Source organism: Culex quinquefasciatus, chromosome 3, assembly GCF_015732765.1.
Source record: "Culex quinquefasciatus strain JHB chromosome 3, VPISU_Cqui_1.0_pri_paternal, whole genome shotgun sequence".
Taxonomy (NCBI): domain Eukaryota; kingdom Metazoa; phylum Arthropoda; class Insecta; order Diptera; family Culicidae; genus Culex; species Culex quinquefasciatus.
This window is the reverse complement of record NC_051863.1, coordinates 69,995,053-70,022,426: the sequence shown is the minus strand read 5'-3', so window position 1 is coordinate 70,022,426 and position 27,374 is coordinate 69,995,053. Positions and strand designations below refer to the sequence as shown.

The 27,374-nt window shown below is 35.2% G+C and overlaps 1 protein-coding gene across 2 annotated transcripts in view; it reads left to right on the top strand.

The window, feature by feature from the left end:
- LOC6047980 (protein sidekick-1) overlaps positions 1-21,554 on the top strand; it is a 360,024-nt gene extending 338,470 nt beyond the window's left edge. For both annotated transcript variants that reach the window (XM_038260201.1, XM_038260202.1), the window contains exon 7: positions 20,119-21,554. In XM_038260201.1, coding sequence (XP_038116129.1) covers positions 20,119-20,366 — 248 coding nt within the window. In that variant the 3' untranslated portion in view covers positions 20,367-21,554. The remainder of the gene's footprint in view (positions 1-20,118) is intronic.
- Positions 21,555-27,374: the final 5,820 nt, after the last annotated feature.

The following is a 27,374-nucleotide window of genomic DNA, read 5'->3' as shown; positions in this document are numbered from 1 at the left end:
GTTCTACCGGGGGGACATTTATCGAACCATACGACTTGGGGCAATATGGGTATCAAAATTCATGGTTTTTGATACTGGTAATGAAAATTGCCATTTTGACAGGATTGGCCACACCCGGAGTGGCCATGGCCCTGAGGGAAGGTTCTACCGGGGGACATTCATCCAACTATAGGACTTTGGGCAATATGGGTATCAAAATTCATGGTTTTTGATACTGGTGATGAAAATGGCCATTTTGACAGGATTGGCCACACCCGGAGTGGCCATGGCCCTGAGGGAAGGTTCTACCGGGGGGACATTTATCGAACCATACGACTTGGGACAATATGGGTATCAAAATTCATGGTTTTTGATACTGGTAATGAAAATTGCCATTTTGACAGGATTGGCCACACCCGGAGTGGCCATGGCCCTGAGGGAAGGATCTACCGGGGGGACATTTATCGAACCATACGACTTGAGGCAATATGGGTATCAAAATTCATGGTTTTTGATACTGGTGATGAAAATGGCCACTTTGACAGGATTGGCCACACCAGGAGTGGCCATGGCCCTGAGGGAAGGTTCTACCGGGGGGACATTTATCGAACCATATGACTTAAGGCAATATTGGTATCAAAATTCATGGTTTTTGATACTGGTGATGAAAATGGCCATTTTGACAGGATTGGCCACACCCGGAGTGGCCATGGCCCTGAGGGAAGGATCTACCGGGGGGACATTTATCGAACCATACGACTTGGGACAATATGGGTATCAAAATTCATGGTTTTTGATACTGGTGATGAAAATGGCCATTTTGACAGGATTGGCCACACCCGGAGTGGCCATGGCCCTGAGGGAAGGATCTACCGGGGGGACATTTATCGAACCATACAACTTGGGGCAATATGGGTATCAAAATTCATGGTAGAATGGCCATTTTGACAGGATTGGCCACACTCGGAATGGCCATGGCCCTGAGGGAAGGTTCTACCGGGGGGACCTTTATCGACCCATACGACTTGGGGCAATATGGGTATCAAAATTCATGGTTTTGGTACCGTCCCAAGTCGTACGGTTCGATAAATGTCCCTGGTAGAACCTTCTCCAGGGCCATGGCCACTTCGGTTGAGGCCAATGCTGCCAAAATGTCCATTTTCATTACCAGTATCAAAAACCATGAATTTTGATACCCATATTGCCCCAATTTATATGGTTCGATAAATATCCCCCCGGTAAAACCTTCCCTCAGGGCAATTGAATAAATTGATTACTCCTTTATTTGACCACTTAGCCAAATGGTGTCTTCGGAAGAGTTGTTGTACTTGATAAGGGCTATCTTTTAAAGTTATTGACATACAGGGTGACGACCTTCCAGGGTGTCAACCAAAAACTAACTCTGTTGGATGACGTTGTAGGGCTTTGGTGTATTGCGCAAAGTTGTAGAGGAGAAAATTTCATTCATCATCACTTTTTTGTGATAACTTAAAATGTTAGCATTTTTGCGGCCTACTATTTTCTGAAGAGTTGTTTTTGACATAAAATTACACATCTTTGCCCAAGACAGCAAAATGTTGTGAGCCTGTATTGAGGAGTTATAACCATTTGTATGTGATTTTGAGCATATTTTCAAGTTGCAATGTTTTAGAAATGGCGAATTTTGGCGCAAAACCGAACAATGCACATGAAAGTACACACTTTCAACTACATTTTCTGAAAATATCTCCGTGTCTATCGGTGTCGATTTTGAGATATGTATCTCAATTTGAATTTGACGGTTTTTAATCAATTTATTTATAATTTTTAAGCGGAATCTTATTGAAACGTGGTTATAATCGGTAAATTGAAAGGGTAAATTGATCGATTTTAATATTGCTTATTGCGAGATAAAATCACGTTTCTCCTTCGCTGTGAGTGATAGGAGATTATTGCCGCCTTATAAAAATCAGCAAGTTGAACTGAAATTCTGGTTGATTTGGCTGTCAACTTGGTTTGTTTTGAATATTTTCCAAAAAGTCAGCTCAAAACTCAAGGCAACCTATGACAACAGCCAAAAATTTGTTCTGCGGTTGTCTTGCGGCTGTCATGCGACCATTATCTTGCGATCGTATCACCGCGCGTGAACTCTAATTTTTGACGCCCGCAGTAAAACATTGTTCATGCTTAAAATTATGATACACATTTTCAAATTATGAATAAATACATGTTTTTCCCAAAAAAAAATGTAAGTGAAAATTTTAAATAATTGTTCGTAATTAAAATTAAGTATTTCCTTTCGTATGTGGTCACTCTGGAAAGGTTGTCGTATTTTTTCATAGACAATGAAATTTCCATAAAAATCGATCAATTTACCCTTCAATTTACCGATTTTCACTTTGTATTCACATTGATTAAAAATCGGCAAATTCAAATTGAGATATCTAAAAATATATACACGAAGATATTTTCAGGAAATTGTAGTTGAAAGTGTGTACTTTCAGGTGCATTGTTCGGATTTGCGCCAAAATGCGCCATTTTGAAAACATTACAACTTGAAAATAGGCTCAAAATCACTTAAAAATGGTTATAACTCCTCAATAAAAGCTCAAAACATTTTGCTGTTTTCGGCAAAGATATGTAATTTTATGTCATAAACAACTCTTCAGAACATAGTAGGCCGCTAAAACGCTAACATTTTAAGTTATCACAAAAAAGTGATTTTTGAACCATTTTTGCAAAACTGGCGTATATCTCGAGTAGATTAAGAGCTACAAATTTGACACCTTCGACCAACCTTCATGAATTTTTCTCCTCTACAACTTTGCCCAAGACACTAAAGCCCTACAACGTCATCCAACAAAGTTAATTATGGTTGACACCCTGGAAGGTCGTCATCCTGTATGTCAATAACTTCAAAAGATAGCCCTTATCAAGTACAACAACTCTTCCGAAGACACCATTTGACTAGGACGTCAAATAAAAGAGTTATCAATTTGTTCCACTTAATTTTGCCATTCCGAACACTGTGCAATGGCCACTCCGGGTGTGGCCAATCCTGTCGAAATGGCCATTTTCATCACCAGTATCAAAAACCATGAATTTTGATACCCATATTGCCCCAAGTCGTATGGTTCGATAAATGTCCCCCCGGTAGAACCTTCCCTCAGGGCCATGGCCACTCCGGGTGTGGCCAATCCTGTCAAAATGGCCATTTTCATCACCAGTATCAAAAACCATGAATTTTGATACCCATATTGTCCCAAGTCGTATGGTTCGATAAATGTCCCCCCGGTAGAACCTTCCCTCAGGACCATGGCCACTCCGGGTGTGGCCAATATCCTACCAGTTTGGTCCCAACCCCATTGCCTTGAATCATTCTGGTTTCCGAGTGACCGTTCTAACAATGTTCTTTAGAACAGAATTCCTCCCAAGTTGGTGCACAACCTGTGTCTTTCAATGTGTGCATGTGTGTGTGTGTGTGAGCAATAAAATTACCACCGTCGATCCGTCTCTGACAGATTTTCAGTCAAAACTAAACTGTTCAGAGGCTATCTGTTAGCTTAAATAGTCCGCATGAAATGTGGCAACAATGGTGCAACATTCTCGCGTGACAGTTCCAAGAAAGCAGGAGACGAGCAGCGTTGCCACATGTACAGATTTGTCTGTCATGGTACAGATTTTCAGCAAAGATCTGAGTACAGAATCTGTACGTACAGATGACAGATATTTGGGTCACCGTACAGATTTGTACAGATTTTCAGATAAAACAGATTCTTACTCAAAATGATATTATTGAATAGTTAAGTTATTGCAATTATCTCAATATTTAAGAACATTTCATTGATTAAATCTAGTTTAACTTTTGAAATATTTAGAATTGGATCATGCTTATATTTTTTAACAATCTTAGATCCAGTTATGCTAGAATATATTGAACTAGCAATCTCTCTCAATACTAACCCTTCCACTAACATTTACACACAAGATCCTCTGTAGTTACTCTTAGGTTTAAGAGAACTGTATTTACAAAAGCCGACTCATTGCTAACCAGGTTTCAGTACCGACAAGCACCTAATAAACATAATGCATTTCGTTCTAATATAGTTATAACCAAGGGGCTGGAAACTCTAATATTACTTAAGAATACTTAGTATACTAACGATATTCCAGTATACTTGTTAGTATACTAACCGAAAAGCAATAAACTGTTAGTATATTAAGATACTCTCAGTATATTGGTTAGTATACTGGCGATATGTAAAGGAAATAATAAGTATACTAACATATATTTTGATATACTGGTTTACATAATAATTATAGCTCTAAGAGTTTCTAACCCCTTGGTTATAACATAATTTCCAGCATTTGCCATTCTTCTCAAAAATGATTTTGAAATGAAGGAGAACACAGGTAAAATAAAATCTTAAATACTTCAAAATAAAAGTTGTGGTGAATCCAACTGAAAATAATGAGGCATAAAGTTTATTGTATTTATTTATTAATTTGAATATATTTTTAAATAATATGAAAAACATGATTTTTTTCATATCCATAATCTTGCTTATTGCATTTAACGCATTTGTTGCAAAAAAAAAGTTTGATAATAAATATTATCTTTCAAGTATTCCATACTTTATATGCACTAAATTTGAAAAATAATTTCCTAAATTCTTAAATTTTTAAATTCTTAAATTCTTAAATTCTTAAATTCTTAAATTCTTAAATTCTTAAATTCTTAAATTCTTAAATTCTTAAATTCTTAAATTCTTAAATTCTTAAATTCTTAAATTCTTAAATTCTTAAATTCTTAAATTCTTAAATTCTTAAATTCTTAAATTCTTAAATTCTTAAATTCTTAAATTCTTAAATTCTTAAATTCTTAAATTCTTAAATTCTTAAATTCTTAAATTCTTAAATTCTTAAATTCTTAAATTCTTAAATTTAAATTCTTAAATTCTTAAATTCTTAAATTCTTAAATTCTTAAATTCTTAAATTCTTAAATTCTTAAATTCTTAAATTCTTAAATTCTTAAATTCTTAAATTCTTAAATTCTTAATTCTTAAATTCTTAAATTCTTAAATTCTTAAATTCTTAAATTCTTAAATTCTTAAATTCTTAAATTCTTAAATTCTTAAATTCTTAAATTCTTAAATTCTTAAATTCTTAAATTCTTAAATTCTTAAATTCTTAAATTCTTAAATTCTTAAATTCTTAAATTCTTAAATTCTTAAATTCTTAAATTCTTAAATTCTTAAATTCTTAAATTCTTAAATTCTTAAATTCTTAAATTCTTAAATTCTTAAATTCTTAAATTCTTAAATTCTTAAATTCTTAAATTCTTAAATTCTTAAATTCTTAAATTCTTAAATTCTTAAATTCTTAAATTCTTAAATTCTTAAATTCTTAAATTCTTAAATTCTTAAATTTAAATTCTTAAATTCTTAAATTCTTAAATTCTTAAATTCTTAAATTCTTAAATTCTTAAATTCTTAAATTCTTAAATTCTTAAATTCTTAAATTCTTAAATTCTTAAATTCTTAAATTCTTAAATTCTTAAATTCTTAAATTCTTAAATTCTTAAATTCTTAAATTCTTAAATTCTTAAATTCTTAAATTCTTAAATTCTTAAATTCTTAAATTCTTAAATTCTTAAATTCTTAAATTCTGAAATTCTTAAATTCTGAAATTCTTAAATTCTGAAATTCTTAAATTCTGAAATTCTGAAATTCTTAAATTCTTAAATACTTAAATTCTTAAATTCTTAAATTCTTAAATTCTTAAATTCTTAAATTCTTAAATTCTTAAATTCTTAAATTCTTAAATTCTTAAATTCTTAAATTCTTAAATTCTTAAATTCTTAAATTCTTAAATTCTTAAATTCTTAAATTCTTAAATTCTTAAATTCTTAAATTCTTAAATTCTTAAATTCTTAAATTCTTAAATTCTTAAATTCTTAAATTCTTAAATTCTTAAATTCTTAAATTCTTAAATTCTTTAATTCTTTAATTCTTTAATTCTTTAATTCTTTAATTCTTTAATTCTTTAATTCTTTAATTCTTTAATTCTTTAATTTTTTAATTCTTTAATTCTTTAATTCTTTAATTCTTTAATTCTTTAATTCTTTAATTCTTCAATTCTTTAATTCTTTAATTCTTAATTTTTTAAATTTTTTAATCTTTAATTCTGTAATTCTTAAATTCCTAAATTCTTTGATATTTTTAAATTTTTAATCTGAAGGATTTTGAATTTTGGAATTATTAAATTATATATTTTTATTTTATTAATTTTTAATTATTAGAATTTTTAAGCTTTGAATTTGTTATTTTTAAATTTTGTTTTGTATACATGTTTCTTTTAATTTTTTTAATCGCAGAATTTTTTATTTCTCAATTTTGAAATGTTGTTTTTAATATTTGTATTTTTGAATTTGTGCGTTTATGGATTTTCTCTTTGGTTTACTTCTTTTCAAGCGAAATACAAAATCCTTCCTTTTAATTTCAAGATTCTGCTTTTTGAGATTCGGCATCATAAGGCACTTTGGAATTTTCAATATTATAATATCGATTACAAAAGAAACGCGAAGAAACGTCTTTCCTTGACCGTTTCTTGGGCGTTTTTTTATATTGAGTTTTGCGTTCCTTCCGAGCTGCATATCAGCATTTAGTATTGTCATAAGATTGTTCAAAATGCATGTTAAAAAAAAGTTTTTTACAAAAAATATACCGTACAGATAATGGTACAGATATTCGCCATGCTTGGTGCAGATAAGACAGATTTTTGGACCCTCTGATACAGATGAGCATGTGGCAACACTGGAGACGAGGCAAAATTTGCACCATGTTGCCACATTTCATGCGGACTATTTAAGCTAACAGATAGCCTCTGAACAATTTAGTTTTGACTGAAAATCCGTCAGAGACGGATCGACGGTGGTAATTTTATTGCTCACACACACACATACACACATTGAAAGACACAGGTTGTGCACCAACTTGGGAGGAATTCTGTTCTAAAGAACATTGTTAGAACGGTCACTCGGAAACCAGAATGATTCAAGGCAATGGGGTTGGGACCAAACTGGTAGGATATTGGCCACACCCGGAGTGGCCATGGCCCTGAGGGAAGGTTCTACCGGGGGGACATTTATCGAACCATACAACTTGGGGCAATATGGGTATCAAAATTCATGGTTTTTGATACTGGTGATTAAAATGGCCATTTCGACAGGATTGGCCACACCCGGAGTGGCCATGGCCTGAGGGAAGGATCTACCGGGGGGACATTTATCGAACCATACGACTTGGGGCAATATGGGTATCAAAATTCATGGTTTTTGATACTGGTGATGAAAATGGCCATTTTGACAGGATTGGCCATACCCGGAGTGGCCATGGCCTGAGGGAAGGATCTACCGGGGGGACATTTATCGAACCATACGACTTGGGACAATATGGGTATCAAAATTCATGGTTTTTGATACTGGTGATGAAAATGGCCATTTTGACAGGATTGGCCACACCCGGAGTGGCCATGGCCCTGAGGGAAGGTTCTACCGGGGGGACATTTATTGAACCATACGACTTAAGGCAATATGGGTATCAAAATTCATGGTTTTTGATACTGGTGATGAAAATGGCCATTTTGACAGGATTGGCCATACCCGGAGTGGCCATGGCCTGAGGGAAGGATCTACCGGGGGGACATTTATCGAACCATACGACTTGGGACAATATGGGTATCAAAATTCATGGTTTTTGATACTGGTGATGAAAATGGCCATTTTGACAGGATTGGCCACACCCGGAGTGGCCATGGCCCTGAGGGAAGGTTCTACCGGGGGGACATTTATTGAACCATACAACTTGGGGCAATATGGGTATCAAAATTCATGGTTTTTGATACTGGTGATTAAAATGGCCATTTCGACAGGATTGGCCACACCCGGAGTGGCCATGGCCTGAGGGAAGGATCTACCGGGGGGACATTTATCGAACCATACGACTTGGGGCAATATGGGTATCAAAATTCATGGTTTTTGATACTGGTGATGAAAATGGCCACTTTGACAGGATTGGCCACACCCGGAGTGGCCATGGCCCTGAGGGAAGGTTCTACCGGGGGGACATTTATCGAACCATATGACTTGGGGCAATATGGGTATCAAAATTCATGGTTTTTGATACTGGTGATGAAAATGGCCATTTTGACAGGATTGGCCATACCCGGAGTGGCCATGGCCTGAGGGAAGGATCTACCGGGGGGACATTTATCGAACCATACGACTTGGGACAATATGGGTATCAAAATTCATGGTTTTTGATACTGGTGATGAAAATGGCCATTTTGACAGGATTGGCCACACCCGGAGTGGCCATGGCCCTGAGGGAAGGTTCTACCGGGGGGACATTTATTGAACCATACGACTTAAGGCAATATGGGTATCAAAATTCATGGTTTTTGATACTGGTGATGAAAATGGCCACTTTGACAGGATTGGCCACACCCGGAGTGGCCATGGCCCTGAGGGAAGGTTCTACCGGGGGGACATTTATCGAACCATATGACTTGGGGCAATATGGGTATCAAAATTCATGGTTTTTGATACTGGTGATTAAAATGGCCATTTCGACAGGATTGGCCACACCCGGAGTGGCCATGGCCCTGAGGGAAGGTTCTACCGGGGGGACATTTATCGAACCATACGATTTGGGTCAATATGGGTGTCAAAATTCATGGTTTTTGATACTGGTGATGAAAATGGCCATTTTGATAGGATTGGCCACACCCGGAGTGGCCATGGCCCTGAGGGAAGGATCTACCGGGGGTACATTTATCGAACCATATGACTTGGGGCAATATGGGTATCAAAATTCATGGTTTTTGATACTGGTGATTAAAATGGCCATTTCGACAGGATTGGCCACACCCGGAGTGGCCATGGCCCTGAGGGAAGGTTCTACCGGGGGGACATTTATCGAACCATACGATTTGGGTCAATATGGGTGTCAAAATTCATGGTTTTTGATACTGGTGATGAAAATGGCCATTTTGACAGGATTGGCCACACCCGGAGTGGCCATGGCCCTGAGGGAAGGTTCTACCGGGGGGACATTTATCGAACCATACGATTTGGGTCAATATGGGTGTCAAAATTCATGGTTTTTGATACTGGTGATGAAAATGGTCATTTTGATAGGATTGGCCACACCCGGAGTGGCCATGGCCCTGAGGGAAGGATCTACCGGGGGGACATTTATCGAACCATATGACTTGGGGCAATATGGGTATCAAAATTCATGGTTTTTGATACTGGTGATGAAAATGGCCATTTCGACAGGATTGGCCACACCCGGAGTGGCCATGGCCCTGAGGGAAGGATCTACCGGGGGGACATTTATCGAACCATACGACTTGGGGCAATATGGGTATCAAAATTCATGGTTTTTGATACTGGTGATGAAAATGGCCACTTTGACAGGATTGGCCACACCCGGAGTGGCCATGGCCCTGAGGGAAGGTTCTACCGGTGCCATTGATTGAATTAATTTAATTAGAATTAATTATTCAGGATTAAAAAAATAGGCAAAGAATTAAAAAATATAAATAAAAATAGCATGATTTTTTGAGTTTTGTACAAAGTTCTTTGTCATATTGGTCATGTAGAACATAACCACCTGCACCTTTTTTATCTTTTTTTTGTGACATCCTTTTTTGAAACTACTTGCTTCAAATAGCTGATAGTTTGATAGTTTAAAATATATATTTTAATGCCCGAGAGCAGATAACGTGTTTTAATAAACCAAACCTTGACATTTTTGCCGGTTAACATGTATGTAATCCTTTGAATCGTTCAAGCCGGGGCAGAAAAAATTTTCTTATTTCTAATATTTTACTCACTATCAATTATTAAAGAATCATCTTGATTTATTTTTACAAAGAATTGGTGAGATTCAAAAAAAATATTCTGACAGAATAAATCACAATTTTCATATCATAATATTTTTTTCATTAAAATTTTCAAGCAACTTAGATTTCATAAAATGGTGCAGAAGGAGTTACGGATATTTTAATGATCCGCTTCATGAAATCTACGTTGCTTGATATTTTTATCCAACGCATGATAAGCAACCAGATTTACAGCTCAGACGGCACGTGGCAAAGCACGAGAGCTGCGATAAAAAAAAGTCTACTCAGAAAAAAGCGGGGGTGGACTTCCCGAACTCCCCAGCCCATTTCCCAAATTTTCTAAATCAGGCGGCTCCACGACGTGGCAAACGTCACCCAAACTGCTGATGAAGTGTAATAAACTTTTATAGAGCGCAACGAAAATACAGAGAAAAGAACAAACAAAACAACAACACAGAAAAAGGTTTCCATTTGACAGCCTAATGGGGGTCAGTCACGAAATGGTCACCCCGTGGTTGAGTGTTTGTGTGTTGGTGGGTTTGTTACAGGGTGCAGGTCAACCGGTTTGGCTTCGTTTTTATTCGTTCTAGGGGTGAATTGAGAAACAGGAAGTTTAGAAGAGATGGTTACTTTCTCAAAATAAGTTATGTTCTCATTCTCATTCCAATCCCAATCCCAATCCCAATCCCAATCCCAATCCCAATCCCAATCCCAATCCCAATCCCAATCCCAATCCCAATCCCAATCCCAATCCCAATCCCAATCCCAATCCCAATCCCAATCCCAATCCCAATCCCAATCCCAATCCCAATCCCAATCCCAATCTCAATCCCAATCCCAATCCCAATCCCAATCCCAATCCCAATCCCAATCCCAATCCCAATCCCAATCCCAATCCCAATCCCAATCCCAATCCCAATCCCAATCCCAATCCCAATCCCAATCCCAATCCCAATCCCAATCCCAATCCCAATCCCAATCCCAATCCCAATCCCAATCCCAATCCCAATCCCAATCCCAATCCCAATCCCAATCCCAATCCCAATCCCAATCCCAATCCCAATCCCAATCCCAATCCCAATCCCAATCCCAATCCCAATCCCAATCCCAATCCCAATCCCAATCCCAATCCCAATCCCAATCCCAATCCCAATCCCAATCCCAATCCCAATCCCAATCCCAATCCCAATCCCAATCCCAATCCCAATCCCAATCCCAATCTCAATCCCAATCCCAATCCCAATCCCAATCCCAATCCCAATCCCAATCCCAATCCCAATCCCAACCACTCACTCACTCACTCACTCAATCTAAGGTAAAATTAGGTCACTTGACCCCCTGAAACCTTATCTGCGTGATACCAAATACTCAAATGGGAATGGGCGGGGCGAAAACTTTTCCTCGAATCATCGCTACTTTATTGGCCGATAATTGGTGCAATATGTCAAGGTGCAAAAGGTGGGCTCCTCCCTCACACACCCTCCGCCCGAGGAAGAATTCAAACAATGTCGTCGTTAACGTTCGCGAAAGGTGGTGATTATTGTGTCAGTCTGTGGCCCAACTTTGACCCCTCCCCCCGTCGTCTCCCTTGGATTGTGTTGCGGCTTTATGGAATTGATTGAACTTTGGGGTTTCGGAAACGACATTATAATGGATTTTAGCGAGGGGGAGGAGAAGAGGGACTTGGGTTTGTTTTGAACGGGACGTGCATTTTGTTGTTAAATAGCAATTGAATATGCATTAGTCGCGGCGCGCACAGTTTAATGCAGATGAGAGTGGGCCAGAGATTTATGGAATTGTAAATTAATTCAGTACTGTTGATGCCATCTGGGGTGCTTCTCCGTAGTAATCAATTCGTAGATCGCATTTTGGGCCATGTTCGGGGGTTGTAATTGTTTTCCCCTGGGGGAGCGATGAAATCTACATATTTGATGATGATTCGAGATAAGGTCTTAATTTATTATTTTGTTTGTTTATAAAAGATAAATAATTATTTTATGCACAATAATATCACAAAGCCCATCAATTATCCATTTTTAAGGCTACTGAGTGAAAACGTTTCTTCAGGGATCTGGTACATTTCGCCGAATGTCGTTTCGCCGAATTTTTTAGGTACTGTTTGGGGGTCATCCAAAAAACCAGGTACTGTTTGGGGGTCATCCAAAAAACCATGTAGACGCTGAGGGGGTTGTGTGGGGGTTGTTTTTTGCCTTCCTCACTGAGGTAAGGCTATAATCCTGCTCGAAAAATGAACTTTTGAAAAACAGCTCGTAGACCTATATTCATGTATACCTATCGACTCAGAATCAAAAACTGAACAAATGTCTGTGTGTGTGTGTGTGTATGTGTGTGCGTATTCTCCTTGGTGCTCAAAATTCTTGCCAAGTTTTCTCGGCACTGGCTGATCCGATTTGAGTCAAATAAGTTGCATTCGATCCGGTTTGGTGCCCCATACTGCACTATTGAATTGTTTGAAGATCCGATAAGTAGTTCAAAAGTTACGTATAAAAAAGTGTCAAAGTTGCGAATCGGACCTCACCTAAATGCATGTAAACTATGTCCAGACCCATCACCTGACCCATCGTTGAATAGGACCTTTCCAATGAGTCCAAAATATTGAAGATCTGGCAACCCTGTCTCAAGTTATGACCACTTAAGTGATATTTATGTACTTTTTTGATGCCGGATCTCACTTAAATGTATGTAAACTATGTCCGGATCCATTATTCAACCCATCGTTGATTAGGTAATCAAATGACCTTTCCAATGAGTCCAAAACATTAAAGATCTAGCAACCCTGTCTCAAGTTATGACCACTTAAGTGATGTTTATGTACTTTTTTGATGCCGGATCTCACTTAATTGTATGTAAACTATGTCCGGATCCATTATTCAACCCATCGTTGGTTAGATAATAAAAAGACCTTTCCAATGAGTCCAAAACATTGAAGATCTGGCAACCCTGTCTCGAGTTATGAGCACTTAAGTGATATTTATGTACTTTTTTGAAGTCGGATCTCAATTAAATGTATGTAAAATGTGTACGGATCCATCATCCAACCCATCGTTGGATAGGTCATCAAAATACCTTTCTAGTGAGTCCAATTCAATGAAGATCTGGCAACCCTGTCTCAAGTTATGACCACCTAAGTGATATTTATGTACTTTTTTGATGCCGGATCTCACTTAAATGTATGTAAACTATGTCCGGATCCATCATTCAACCCATTGTTAGATAGGTAATCAAAAGACCTTTCCAATGAGTCCAAAACATTGAAGATCTGGCAACCCTGTCTCAAGTTATGACCACTTAAGTGATATTTATGTACTTTTTGGATGCCGGATCTCACTTAAATGTATGTAAACTATGTCCGGATCCATTATTCAACCCATCGTTGGATAGGTCATCAAAAGACCTTTCCAATGAGTCCAAAACATTGAAGATCTGACAACGCTCAGTCTCAAGTTATGACCGCTTAAGTGACATTTGTGTATTTCTTTATTGAGATACAAGCCTTACCTGACAAACTTCGTTCTGCCTTTTTTCGTTTGTTGACGTTTTTGACTTTTTTGCTTATTCAGCCTCCTGTGATCAAAACTTGATTTTAACCTTTCCCATACAATCTGCAAATTTTCCGGAATCTGTTCCAGAGTGGCCAAATTTGTAACTTTTTGGCGTAAGAACATTCCTTGGACTCACCAACTTACCATACGAACCCAACGCAACAAAGATCAACTCGATCGGACGTTCCGTGTTGAATTGATTCGCGTTCGAACAAAACCGTCGAAATTTTGTATGTATATAGAAGATAGATAGAAGATAGATAGAATTTGTATCCAAACCCATCATATCACTCTTTGATATCACCAAATGTTGGTAAAAAGTGAGGAAGGCAACAACCACATAGGTGGATTAAGTCAGTTTTTGTTAAGATTTCGACATTGTACAAATGGTTGAGAGATGGTCTCTTATGCTATTTAATAGAAAGTGTTTTTAATTTCATGTGTTTTGAAAATGCTCTTTTTTAGTTTTTTGTTGTTTTGTGTTGTAAGAAATAATTACATCCATAGTTACAACAAGTTTAATAAAGGCAAGATTACTGTACGGGCAAACTCTTTTAGAATAGTTTTGTTAGACCCTTTTTTGTTTGAAAATCTGCTGCAGAAACAATATTCAAAATAATTTGTTTGAAAAAGAGTGAAACAAAAAAAATTAAAACAGTGGATAATTTCCACAGACATGTACATTGAAGTCAGATTTTTTGAAGAACTGCTAATGTTTTGTCCCGCCCGTGTGGATCAATCGGACCGCGCACTGGACTCACAATCCAGAGGTCGCCGGTTCGAATCCCGCGGCGGGTGCTCTAAAATTCTTTGTGTAAATATGGGTTTTCGGCGCCGTCGCTCCGTGCCATACTTTCATACACTTAGGAGCCCAGGGCGGCGAAGTCCTTGTAGATAAAAGGAAGACACTAGTGGTTGGTACTAGCAATGGTGGCCGACAGCTATAAAGTCAACTTCGTTTTTTTTCGCTAATGTTTTAAAGAAATTCAAAACCATGTTCAAGAAAGTTAACTTCACTTTAAAAACCATCAAAAGAATTTCTGAAAAATGTGGAAACACAACATTATTAATTTTAAAAGAGTAGACAATTTCCAGAAACTTTTTTATTGAAGTCATAATATTTCGAATTATATACTATGATAAGAACTGCTTATGTTTAAAAGAATGGAAAAACACAAACAAAAATGTTTAAAAAGATAAAGATGTCTCAAAAAATTGATGTTTTTCCAAACATGTTCTGATCTAGACTGACAACTGTGTGTGTGTGTGTGTGTGTGTGTGTGTGTGTGTGTGTGTGTGTGTGTGGCCCAATCCAATACCCGCTAACCGGTAGCGAAATTATGGGAAAGTATAATTTGTATCAGACTGTGTACATGCCGAATGCTGTTACAGCTTATCTCAGTCCCGGGTATTAGGTGGTGATGGCCCTCGCGCTGCTTCCAACGACCCATTTCAGAATGACAGAGCTCCTTGCGGTCCAATTCCGAGGTCGCTGGGCATTGTTCGGCCCCGCATAAACATAGAAGCAAGCATCTGAAGGAAACTCGATCTATATTTAGACTTCCAATCCCGTCAGGCAAATCAGGGATCAGCGTGTATTTAATAATATAAGAAGAAGAGATAACATGTTTCAACACTACGGATCAATTCACTGCTAAAGTGTAAACTTTCTGATGGCCGACTGCTTTGAGTCCCAGACCACCACCAATCCAAAGGTGTGAGTTCGAATCCCACCTGATTAATTTTAGTTTTTATTCATATTCAAATTCCTGATTCCAAATTTCAAATTTCAAAGGTACCGACCGGGATTTGATCCTTGAACCTTCTGCTTGGGAGACAGAAGCCGTAACCATTAAGCCACGGAGCCGGTTGAATGGGACGTGGTTCTCTGTATGGCTTTTTGCGAGATGAGAGCAGAGGACAACAATCATCTCAACGTTTCCACTTTACCCGGGCTAACGACCGGCAGTTCCAGTTCACGATGATTTCCCTTCATATGTTAAAAACCACTTATGATTTTGGTACATATTCCGTTTGTCAACGTTTCCTGTCATTACTGGCGGGAAAAATCTACGTGGAATCAGCTGTGCAGACCTCATGTGTGACAGGAATGCAGGTTGAGCGACTCCCACGGGCATGTTCTGATCTAGACTGACAACTACACTTAAAACCATCAAGAGAACTGCTCTTTTTTTAAAGTATGTGAAAACACAAAAAAACAATATTGATTTTAAAAGAATAGACAATTTTCAGAAACTTTTTCAAGTCATTCAATTTTGCATTAAGAAGTATGATAAGAACTGCTCATGTTTAAAAGAATGGAAAAACACACAAAAATGTAACGAAACTATTGTTGATTCTATGAAAAGTTTTTTTTTGCCATATCAAATTAGATTATGTTAAATTCGTTTTCATACTTTTTATTTTTATATAATTTTTCATTTTTGTCGCAAAAGTTTGCATAAACAAAGACGTTTTCTTTATTGACAACTGTTCCGCTGAGTTATCCTGATTTTTTTAGAGTAAGTTTAATAGTTTAATCATTTTTGTCCTTTTTATATATTTTTTCATTTTTTTCCTTTGCGGCGAAACGTCCCATTCGGCAAAACGTCCCGTTAAATCGTTTGGAGACATGCACGGGTGAATCAATCACACTAAACAGCTTATTTGGTAATTTAAAAAGTTTGAACCAATAAAAAAAATAATTGTCATTTTTTAACTTATTTCGAAAGATTTTTAAATAAAAAAAAACAAATATTTTCAGTAAGATAAATTTGTTCATTTTTGAACCAAACCTTACTGGACTTCACTTTATTGATTTTTTTTCTCATAATTTGTTGCTTAAACATACTCATGTTTTTATTAAATATCTATTTCATTCAAGTTAATCAAAAAAGATAAACTTTAAGGTAAAGTGAACACAGAAAAATTTTGAAAATTTAAACTCAGTTTATTTCTGTACATTTGTAGCCAACATTTCAATTGTTTGTTTTTCATATATGGGTCATTCCATCTCAACTGAGTACACTTTTGAACTCGACCTTCGATTTGGACCAAACTTGGATCTATCGATAGTTAACAGAAATCCCAAGTTTGGTGCTAATCTGACTATCCCTCTATTTTTGGCACCGCCCTCTTTTTTACGATTTTCTAAAAACAACTTTTTTGTTCTTTTAATCATAACTTTGCAAATACTTGAGCAAAAGAATTTTTACTAGAGCGTCCAATTTCCCGTCCCGGGAAAAAAATCCCGGGAATTCCCGGGATTTCCCGGAAAAAAATATTTCCCGTTTCCCGGGAAATTTGTGAATTTCCCGGGAATTCCCGAAATACATGCAGAAGTATACATTTTCCTACCTTTTTGGCACCCATGTTTTGAAATCATACAAAAAATTATAATTGGAGAACCTGATTTGATTTTATTTATTTTTATCTACTGTTCATATTGAACTAATCAGCTTTTCTGTAAATTTCATGTCAAGGTTTAATTCAGGTAATATTTATTTCTGAAGCATTCACCACTAGGAATATTGTCTCCTTATATGTTGGACAACAAAACTTACGCTGTTAAGGAATGATTATAAACTATTTTATTTTTGGCAACCTTTTTTAATGTTTTTTTTTGTAAAATCATTTAAAAATAAGATATTTACATCTTCCGGCCAAGATCAACATTAGCGTGGTTCACGTTTCTATGAAAAAGACAAAAGTTGTTATTTTGTCTTGCATCAACCGGAATTTCGTTCTTTTATGTCCCCAGAAGCACTCCTGAAAATTTGAGCCCATTTGGTAAGGTCTAGGAGCTCCAGTTTTAATTTGAAATTTATATGGGATTTTGATTTATTTTCCATGGGAAACTATCTTTTTTTACATTGTATTAGGATTTTTTTTTATAAATCGATGAAATGACTTGATTCTTATAGTAGGAGATAGGTTTTGAACTGGGGAACAACTTTGTAGAACATACCAACAAGCTAGGAAGTGACCCTTTAAAGATACAGATACTTTTAGATGGTGGCTTTTGAAGGGGCTTTACTGTGATTCAACATTGATATTTGTTTGACTTTTTTTACCTTGAATATGTTGGATGGAAATTGAACTGATATAATTAAATCTTTAAAAAAGGTTTGTGTGAGAAGAATTTGTTTCTAAGTATTCGAGAAATTACAGATTGAAGTTATAAATTTATGAAGCACGTGAGCTACCAAGGGCGTAAGAGGGTTATATAGGAAAAAATATCGTTGAATTTCAACCACTTATAAATTCTCAAAATTATTTTAATCTAATTGATTTATTAGGCTGAATACCATATAACTCAAATCATATCATAAAACCATGAAAAACCATTAAAAAACAACTTCGTGTCAAATTTTCAAGTTTTTTTCAGTAAAATCGCTGTATCTCGCCAATAGTTCATTTAAGTTTGAGGTCTACAGTGATTTTTATGTAAAATTGTCTGGGGAACACGATGGTGATAACATAAAACAAACAAAAACATTAGGAAATGTTCAAAACTGCTTTTTAATACGTTAAAATATAACATAAGGGGGCATTCAAGGGTTAAAATTTTATTTTTATCGAATTTCTTAAACAATTTTCTAGAAAATGCTACCTGTAGAAAGTCTTTTGCTCAAGTGTTTGCAAAGTTATGATTTAAAGAAAAAAAAAGATTTTAGAAAATCGTCAAAAACGAGGGCGGTGCCAAAAATAGAGGGATGGTCAGATCAGCACCAAACTTGGGATTCCTGTTAACTATCGATAGATGAACGTTCCCTCCAAGTTTGGTAAAAATCGGTGGAGGTCAAGTCCAAAAGTGTACTCAGCTGACCTGGAATGATCCATATTTCAAATTTTTAGAAAAAGCAGGGTTGCAAAAATATCAAACTATCAACTCTCAGCAAACTGCAACTATCACGCCCGAATGTTCATGCCTCAAATAGAACTGCTCCCCTCTCCGTATTGATACTCTCAACGCAGAACACGTTGTTGTGTTTACACACTCGCGTTTGACATTTTCCTTCTCTCTCTCATTCCCGCGTTCACGATCATCCCACCGCAACGACGTTCAACCACAAAAACCGTTACAAAGAAAGATTGAGAGACTCAGCGGTGAGAGAGCATAGTCGAGAAAAAGGGAAGGAGTGATACAGAGAGAATTTCTTTGCTGGGAATCACGAGACACAAGAAGAGATCTCACAAGCTATAGTGACGGTCACTATACTCTCAGATGATTTTTGGTGCTGAGATAATCAAATGATACCTTTTTTCATCACTCATTTGCAACACTGCGATATAGAAGATTCTGTTTTCTTGCTCCGTTTTTTTTCAATCAAAATAAATTTAATTCAGAAAAATATTGATTATGAAATGGAATTGGAACAAACTATCGATTTATAAATCAAATCCAAATAATTCATTGAAATGTAAAATAAATCAAAAAAATATTTGATCATGGCCGGTCACCCGCGACAGACATGGACGACGAAACAAAAAGAAACGCAAAAAGTAACTTTTTCAAAACTTTTTTTTTTCTTAAAATAGCGATAACTCGAGATTTTTATGGACAAACCCCTTATGTTTATATATCAAAATTTGTGTAATTGTCTGCTCTACATTTAATAGAACATTGTTACACTCTAAAAAATAACCCTGAAAAGTTAGAAAAAACATGAAATTTTAAAATTAAAATTTAGCTCTCAATGAAAAAAAAAATCAAGAGATATGAAAAAAACAGACCTCGACTTCGTGATCAGGGACACAGTTACCCCTAAGGACAAAGTTTCACGCAAATCGAAGAGGGGTCGGGGCAACTTTTTCCATGTGAGTTGGCGGAGAATTACCCATTATTTGAAGGTCAAGAAGGGCCACAATACCGTGGGAAGGTTAAATGATAAATTATGATGTTCAGGATAAAATTTAAGGAAAAGGGGCTGCAGTTGATTTTCCTTATTTCCTAAAATAGGTTCTAGAAAACTTTTCCGAACATTTTTCAAGAATATTTGACAAGCATCAAAAAGTTGCATAAGAGTTTTCTAGTTATTTCTTTTTCTTAAATAACCCTTAAATCTCTTGTGCCCCCGCAAATTTATAAAATGAGATTTTTCGATATTTTTAAAAGCAATCAAAATATGAAAAAAAAAAAACATTTAGATAGTATTGTGAGTAAAATATCAATAAACGTGGAACAAATACCGATTAAAGACTAAACTTGCTAACATTTTCAATAGCGGCTCATAACCGCAAATAACACTCAAAACGGGCGTTTTTCGGTTTAAATGAAATATTTCAGGATTAAAATCGAATTTTGGGGATCTGTGAAGGTACAAAGGTGAGGCATTGAGTGCTGCATATTTGTTTTCTTTTTAGGTATTCGTGGTGCGGAGTGATGCACTCGCACTAATGTGAACCAAGATTAAAATGTACACCAAGGCACAAGATGATTTTCTTAACTCACACAATAACTAATAGGATCTTTAAAAAAATACTCATGATTTCTTTTTTTGCATTCTTTCACTCTTATTTTCAAAAAAAAAAAAACAAAAAGCTCTTCAGTAATAACCATGAGCTCGCGGTCGACCTTCAGTGCTGATAAGCCCTTGGAAAGCATTTGCCTAGCTCACTCAAACAGTGAAACTCCCAGTTACTAATAACAAATATGTTTCCCCTCCTCTCTCTCTCTCTCCGCAGACTCCGCCAGCGTGGTGGTGCACGTGATCAACGGCGAGCAGCCAGCCGCAATGCAGCACGGCAATAGCAGCGCTAATAGCATTTTAATAAATAAGCATCGTATCAGCTTTGGCTTCAGTCTAGGGCCACTGACGGGGGACTCGCTGCCCCTGTCGCTGTTGGCCAGTAAAAATTTCATACTCTCATTAACATCGTCGTGGTTTTGTTTAATGCTGCAATCGATGTGCCTGGTTGGTGCTTACAGGTGATTTATGGCTTAAAAAGGGCCTCACCTAGCTCTGTTTTTTTTATAATTTTGAAGCTCGGTGGTGTCGAATAGCAGCACACATACCGTGTAGGTTTTTTTGGTTGTTGTTTCGTGTCTGTGGTTGTTTTCTCAACCAGCACCATTGTTTTGGTTTGATGCTTTTATGAGATTCTATGAATTCATCGGGTTTTTTGTAAACGTAACCTGAACCAGATGATGCTCTCAAGTGGAAGTTTGGGAACTTTTATGCAGTCTCCAACAAAAACAAAAAAACAAAAACAACAACAACAACAATAGCACACGCTCTCGTACACACATACACTTTTGATTACAGTATAAATTGGAAACGGAAAAATCGCGATGAAACACCAACACACCCAGAGAGTATCAGACAAATTTATTGTGTACAGAGTAGAAAACAATCTAGTGTAGAACAAGTTTGTTGAGAGCTGAGACTTATAAGGGAGAAAGTTGCGTTTTGTTAAGGTGTCCCGATTGATTAACATGTTCACAAAAGTTTTTCATTTCAAATTTTGTTGTGCCCCATTTTCAGACAAAGGGGTAGGTCCTCTTTATCGATTATATTGGCAGAATAAGCACTTTTTAATTGGAAACTTTGATGAAACCTTTTCTCTGCTGTTCTAGCAAAAGCGTGGTTGAGTTTTCAAAAGAACGCAAGATAGGTATAGTGTACACCGTGATCTTAGACAAAAAAATATTTTAAAAAAATACAAAAGTGAACTTACAATTGAAATGTTTTCTTGAGAAATTATGGTAAAAAAGCCCTTTATGAATTGATGCCATCAATTTATTTATTTCTTTCTAGACATTTAATCAATTCTCAGTGTTAAATCTTTTTTGATTGGTATATAACTTTGTCCATCAATTCCTTATGTTTCAAAATATCTATTTTACATCATTGAAATCTTCTTATAAATTTGGAGGCTGTCCATACAAGAGTGCTATGAAAATACTTGGAATACAGTACACGGTAAAAAATGAGTGAATTTTGAAAGTGTAATATTAGAAGGTAGACTATTACCTCTTTTATCAAGTAAGCAATTCTGAGAGATTTCGGTCATTCGTTTTTTTTTGTATTGTTTAATCCGGCTGAAACTTTTTTTGTGCCTTCGGTGTGCCCATCTGTATCTTTTGAAGGAATTTATTGATCGATTTGGTGTCTTCGGCAAAGTTGTAGTTGAAGGTATGGATAAGGACTACACTTTAAAAAATTAGACGCGGTAAAAAAAATGGTGATTTTTAATGCCAACTTTTCCGAAATTTCCGGAATGTGCAATAAATCTTTGACTGAGTTATGAATTTTTTAAACATTACTGATTTTTTCAAAAAATCGATATATCGGTCGCAAAAATTTTTCAACTTCATTTTTCGACGTAAAATTGAATTTGCAATCAAAAAGTATTAAAGTTAAATTTTGATAAAATGCACCGTTTTCAAGTTATAGTTAGTATTAGGTAACTTTTTTTCGAAAAAAGTTGCAGTTATTCATTTTCAAAATTAGTGACCATGTTTGCCCACTTTTGAAAAAAATATTTTGAAGAGCTGAGAAAATTCTCTATATTTGGCTTTTTGGAGCTTTGTTTATATGACCCTTAGTTGCTGAGATATTGCCATGCAATGGTTTTTAAACAGAAAAATTGATGTTGTTCAAGTCTCACAAAAAAAAATCATTTTCTAACGTCGATATCTCAGCAACTAATGGTCCTTTTTACAATGTTAAAATGTAAAACAATCGTGAAATTTGCCGATCTGTTCGAAAAAGATATTTTCATTTTTTAAAGGGTATTGAATATTATGCCCTTTTGAAATGTTAGGCTTGAAGTAAAAAAAATTAAAATATTGTTTTCGAAAAGTTCGAAAAATTTCACTTATGTCTCATATTTTATAAATCATAATCGGCATGCTGAGATATCAATATTTGAAAATGGTGGGTTATTTGGGTGAGAATTAGAAAACATCAATTTTCCTGTTTTTAAACCTTTGCATGGCAATATCTCAACTACTTAGGGTCGTATCAACAAAGTTCAAAAAAGCAAAATATAGAGAATTTTCTCAGCTTCTCAAAAATATTGTTTAACAAAAGATTTCAAACCTGGCCATTTATTTTAAAAAATGAATTGCTACGACTTTTATTTAAAAAAAATCCTGAAAATGGCTATTTTTATGTAAACTAATGTCAAAAACATAAACAATGACTTTTAAAACCCGCCGTTTGGCATGCATGATTTTAAAACCCGCCAAACAAATCGCAGCACACTGGAGGTTGCTGGGGGGAAAATCCTTGAACCCATGGAATGTAACAATCCGATCGGATTTAAAACTATTTTGCGATTGTCTCAAAATCATGTGCTTTAAGTTTCATAAGAAAACTGACTTAGGCTCTTCTGAACAGAGTTTAATTGCTACCACGAACGTTACGGATGGGTTCTACATTAACTGATAAATTAATATCGAAGGAAATTAAAAAGTACGCCGGAAAAATGTTAATCTTGGGAAATGATTTTTTCAGCTGAGTTTAAACTGAATGTTTTATTAAGGAGAACCTGAGAAATTTCAAAATCCTTTAATAAATCCCGTTGACCTCATCTTATTCTCCAGACACATTAACAGTATCCAAATGAAATAATTTCGAATGAAACTACATTCTTTAGGACCAGCCCCACCTCCTACTAAAATATGTTTATTTCACTTAAAAATAGTTAATAACATATTTGAAACATGATTGATCTGCTTGGAATTGTTCTGTTTTGGTTTGTTTTAACTTTTAACTTAGGCTGGTACAAATATTTTTAAAAGTTTTTGTCACCTCCCCCCCCCCCCCCCCTTCAAAATTGGCCCGAAAAATCAGGGGGTAAAAAATATTTTTACAATAAACTTCAAAATTTCAATGAAAATTCAAGTGCAACCAGCTGAAATCAAATTAAAATACATTGTCCTGCGTTTGAAATCATTTTTAGCATGTTTGGGTTCTTAAGATTTTTTGAAAATTTTCGATGCAATTTTTTTTTTCATTACAATTTTTGTTTTTGTCAGATCTTAGATTTTTTGAAAACTAATGATTGCAACAACTGAACTAGCGTAAAATGCATTTTAAAACACTTTTTTTCGTTGAAATGTGAAGACTATGGCTTGTTATTTAAATTTTTATATTTTTTTATTTTTTTGCCCCCCCCCCCCCCCCAGGGCCAGGGCCAAGGGACAAAAACTTTTTTAAATATTTGCATCGGCCTTAGCGGTCCACCAGAAGCGATCAAGACGATGGCTTTTGTTTCTTCGGGTCAGATCATTGCAGTGAGGAAATGAAATTTACGGGATCTAAAACTCTGGAACACCACTGCTTGTTTCCTCTAGCATAATTAAATTTGAAACTCTGAAAAATCCTGGAAAAAATCACTTCTTTTTCAGCTGAAAACAGAAAATTTATGACAAGGACGTTTCAGAATTTTCCCCAGCCCGAACCACCCGATTGCTGCGATTTGTTTGGCGGGTTTTTAAAGTCCTCCATGTCAAACGGCAGGATATAAAAGTCATTGATTTGGTTTTTGACATTAGTTTACATAAAGAATAACTTGAGAATGGTGCACTTTATGAAAATTTCACTATGTACTTTTTGATTGCAAACTCGATTTTACGTAACAAAGTAAGTTGAAAAAAAAAATTGTGACCATTATTTCGATTTTTGCACATTCTGGAAATGTCTGAAGAGTTGGCATTTTATGTCCCCTTATTCACTTCAGAAAATTAAAAAAATAGTATTGTTAGGCAAATCAAGTTTTAGTTATAAAAATTGAAATGAAAAATCACCACTTTTTTAACGTGTATTATTTTTTTCAGGGTAGTCCTTATCCAAACCTACAACTTTGACGAAGACACCAAATCGATCTAAAAAAGGTTCTGGTTTTTGAATTTTCATATAATTTTTTTATAAACAGCTGCCGAATTTTTATGGAAAATTATTTGAACAAACTAATGCAAAATGGCTTCTTTGGGTATAGCGAAGCCACCAAAAAGTTTAAGCCAGATTAAAAAAAATACAAAAAAAAACGAATGACTGAAATCCCAGAGAATTGCTCAGGGACATTCCTTCTTAAGGGGTTACATACATGTAGAAAATCACAAAATTTTGTTATACAGAAAAATCAATTAATCCACTAAAAAGATGATTTTCAATCACTTCTGAAAGTTTCATGAAGATATTTCGCAACTGAACTGAGTTATAGACGATTAATGTTCAAAATTTTGCAATGCGCAAAGCGAACTGTCAAATTTTTTGAACGGTTTTCTCTAAACACCGAGTTGATTTACGGGTGCCACGATATCTCGAGATAGGGTGGACCAAATTGGCTGAAATTTGAAGTGAAGACGCTCCAGAAATATTCCGTGTGATTTTGAAATTTTGCTTTAAAAAAAATACAAAAATCAAAAACTATCGATTTTTGATATGAAAACCATTAAAAATATGATTATCTTTGTTTTAAATAAACTTTTTAAAAATCGGGCTTCGTCATGCATGCAGGACCGGTTTAACGAGTCATCGCCGACATTTTAAGCCGATTTGGCCAAAGCAGTGTTAAGATATCGCGGCACCCGTTTTTAACAACAGCTAACTTCCAATAGCTATATCTCGGCAATGATTCAACCAAATGTCTTCAAACTCGTTTTGGTAAAAGATAAACATGTATATTTTAATGCAATGAAATCAGGTTAATAAAAATTTAAATGTATGCTCATACCAACCTCTGACATTTTTGCCGATTTATATGTATGTAACCCCTTAATTTATTCGAACGGCGTTTTGAAACATGTAATGATATTTCCACGAAATATTTGTACAAAAAAAAATGTTGGCACACCTTCAAATTTGGCTTTTAAACTCAATAATTGAAAAATCCTATAGAAAAACCATGTATTTTTCCTTCAGTGTTTTTTTTTCTGAAAACCAGTCAAATTAACTACATCTTTGTCTTTGACCGTTTTTGATACGATTTAACGGCTTTATAACAATTTTGGAATAACTAACATGCTTCTTAAATGTCATTCTCGAGTGTTCCTTATACACAAAAATAGCCGTCATGAGTTTGAAATAACACGTTGATAGAATTTCAATGATATCGGGGTAATTCTCTACCAACTCACACGAAATCGGGAAAAGTTGCCCCGACCCCTCTTCGATTTGCGTGAAACTTTGTCCTAAGGGGTAACTTTTGTCCCTGATCACGAAACCGAGGTCCGTTTTTTGATATCTCGTGACGGAGGGGCGGTACGACCCCTTCCATTTTTGAACATGCGAAAAAAGAGGTGGTTTTAAACAATTTGCAGCCTGAAACGGTGATGAGATAGAAATTTGGTGTCAAATGGACTTTTATGTAAAATTAGACGCCCGATTTGATGGCGTACTCAGAATTCCGAATAAACGTATTTTTAATCGAAAAAAACACTTAAAAAGTTTCAAAAATTCTCCCATTTTCCGTTACTCGACTGTAAAAATTTTTGGAACATGTCATTTTATGGGAAATTTAATGTTTTTTTCGAATCTACATTGTCCCAGAAGGGTCATTTTTTCATTTAGAACAAAATTTTTCACTTTAAAATTTCGTGTTTTTTCTAACTTTGCAGGGTTATTTTTTAGAGTGTAACAATGTTGTACAAAGTTGTAGAGCAGACAATTACAAAAATTTTGATATATAGACATAAGGGGTTTGCTTATAAACATCACGAGTTATCGCGATTTTACGAAAAAATGTTTTGAAAAAGTTACTTTTTGCTAGAGCGTCCAATTTCCCGGGGTTACAAATTTCCCGGGAAACGGGAAATTTTCAGCCAATTTCCCGGGAAATCCCGGGAATTCCCGGGAAATTTTAAATTTATTGAAAATTGTTATGATCTTGGTTTTAATTAATATTATGCAACAAATTGTATTGCACATCAACATTAATGGATTAAATAAGTGTGAAGATCAATTAACAGCTTGATTGCATATAAAAAATCATTCAAATGCAAGAAAATGTATTTTGGTATTTTTTTATGAGAAATTTTTAACTTGCCTCTATGACCAGTTTATTTAAATGAGAAAAAAAATGCAGAAATTGTGTTATTCATGACAAATACTGGTTTCAGCTCTTGAACAAATGGTAAAGCTTTTTAGTGTTGTTTTTACTCCAAACAACCCAATGTTTTCAACATTTGAAGCAAGCTTTTAATATATTTTTGCATTTGTTGAGAACAAACAATAGAAAGTAATTTTCAATGATTTTTTTTTGTATTATTGTGCAACATGATTTAAATTATACGATAAATTAACATCACTCCACGAAAAGTCTTCTAATTTTTCACATTTAACCCTCTAACACCTGTAGTTGCGCAAGTTCTTCATAATTCTTTTACTTCAAATTGTAATTTCTTTAGTACTAGGTGTTCAATCAATTGAATTAATTCTCTTTTGCACAAATTCGATTTTCATCTCATTTGATCATGGTCAACAAAAATGTAAAAAAAAATCTCAATTTTAATTTGGAGTTAAGGAGTTAATATTGTTTTGATGAAAAAACATCAATCTGTTAAAAGCTTATCTAATTGTAATAATTTTATACTCATTAAGCAAAATCTATTCCCAGTTGCTTCAAAAATTAATATTATCAGAAATAATTCTGATATCATAATTTCTGATAATCTGATTAATTATATATAAACCAAACAATACATTTAATTGAAAAAAATCATGTTAAGATTGTTAATTTATTATTTATTCAGAGCATTTTCAAAATATTGTTATTTATATAAACCATACAATACATTTAATTGAACAAAATCATTTGTTCATTTATTATTTTTTCAGAGCATTTTCAAAAAATTGTTCCAAAAATTTAAGAATATGTATACTTCCGCTTGAATTTCGGGAATTCCCGGCAAATTTACAAATTTCCCGGGAAACGGGAAATATTTTTTTCCGGGAAATCCCGGGAATTCCCGGGAATTTTTTTTCCCGGGA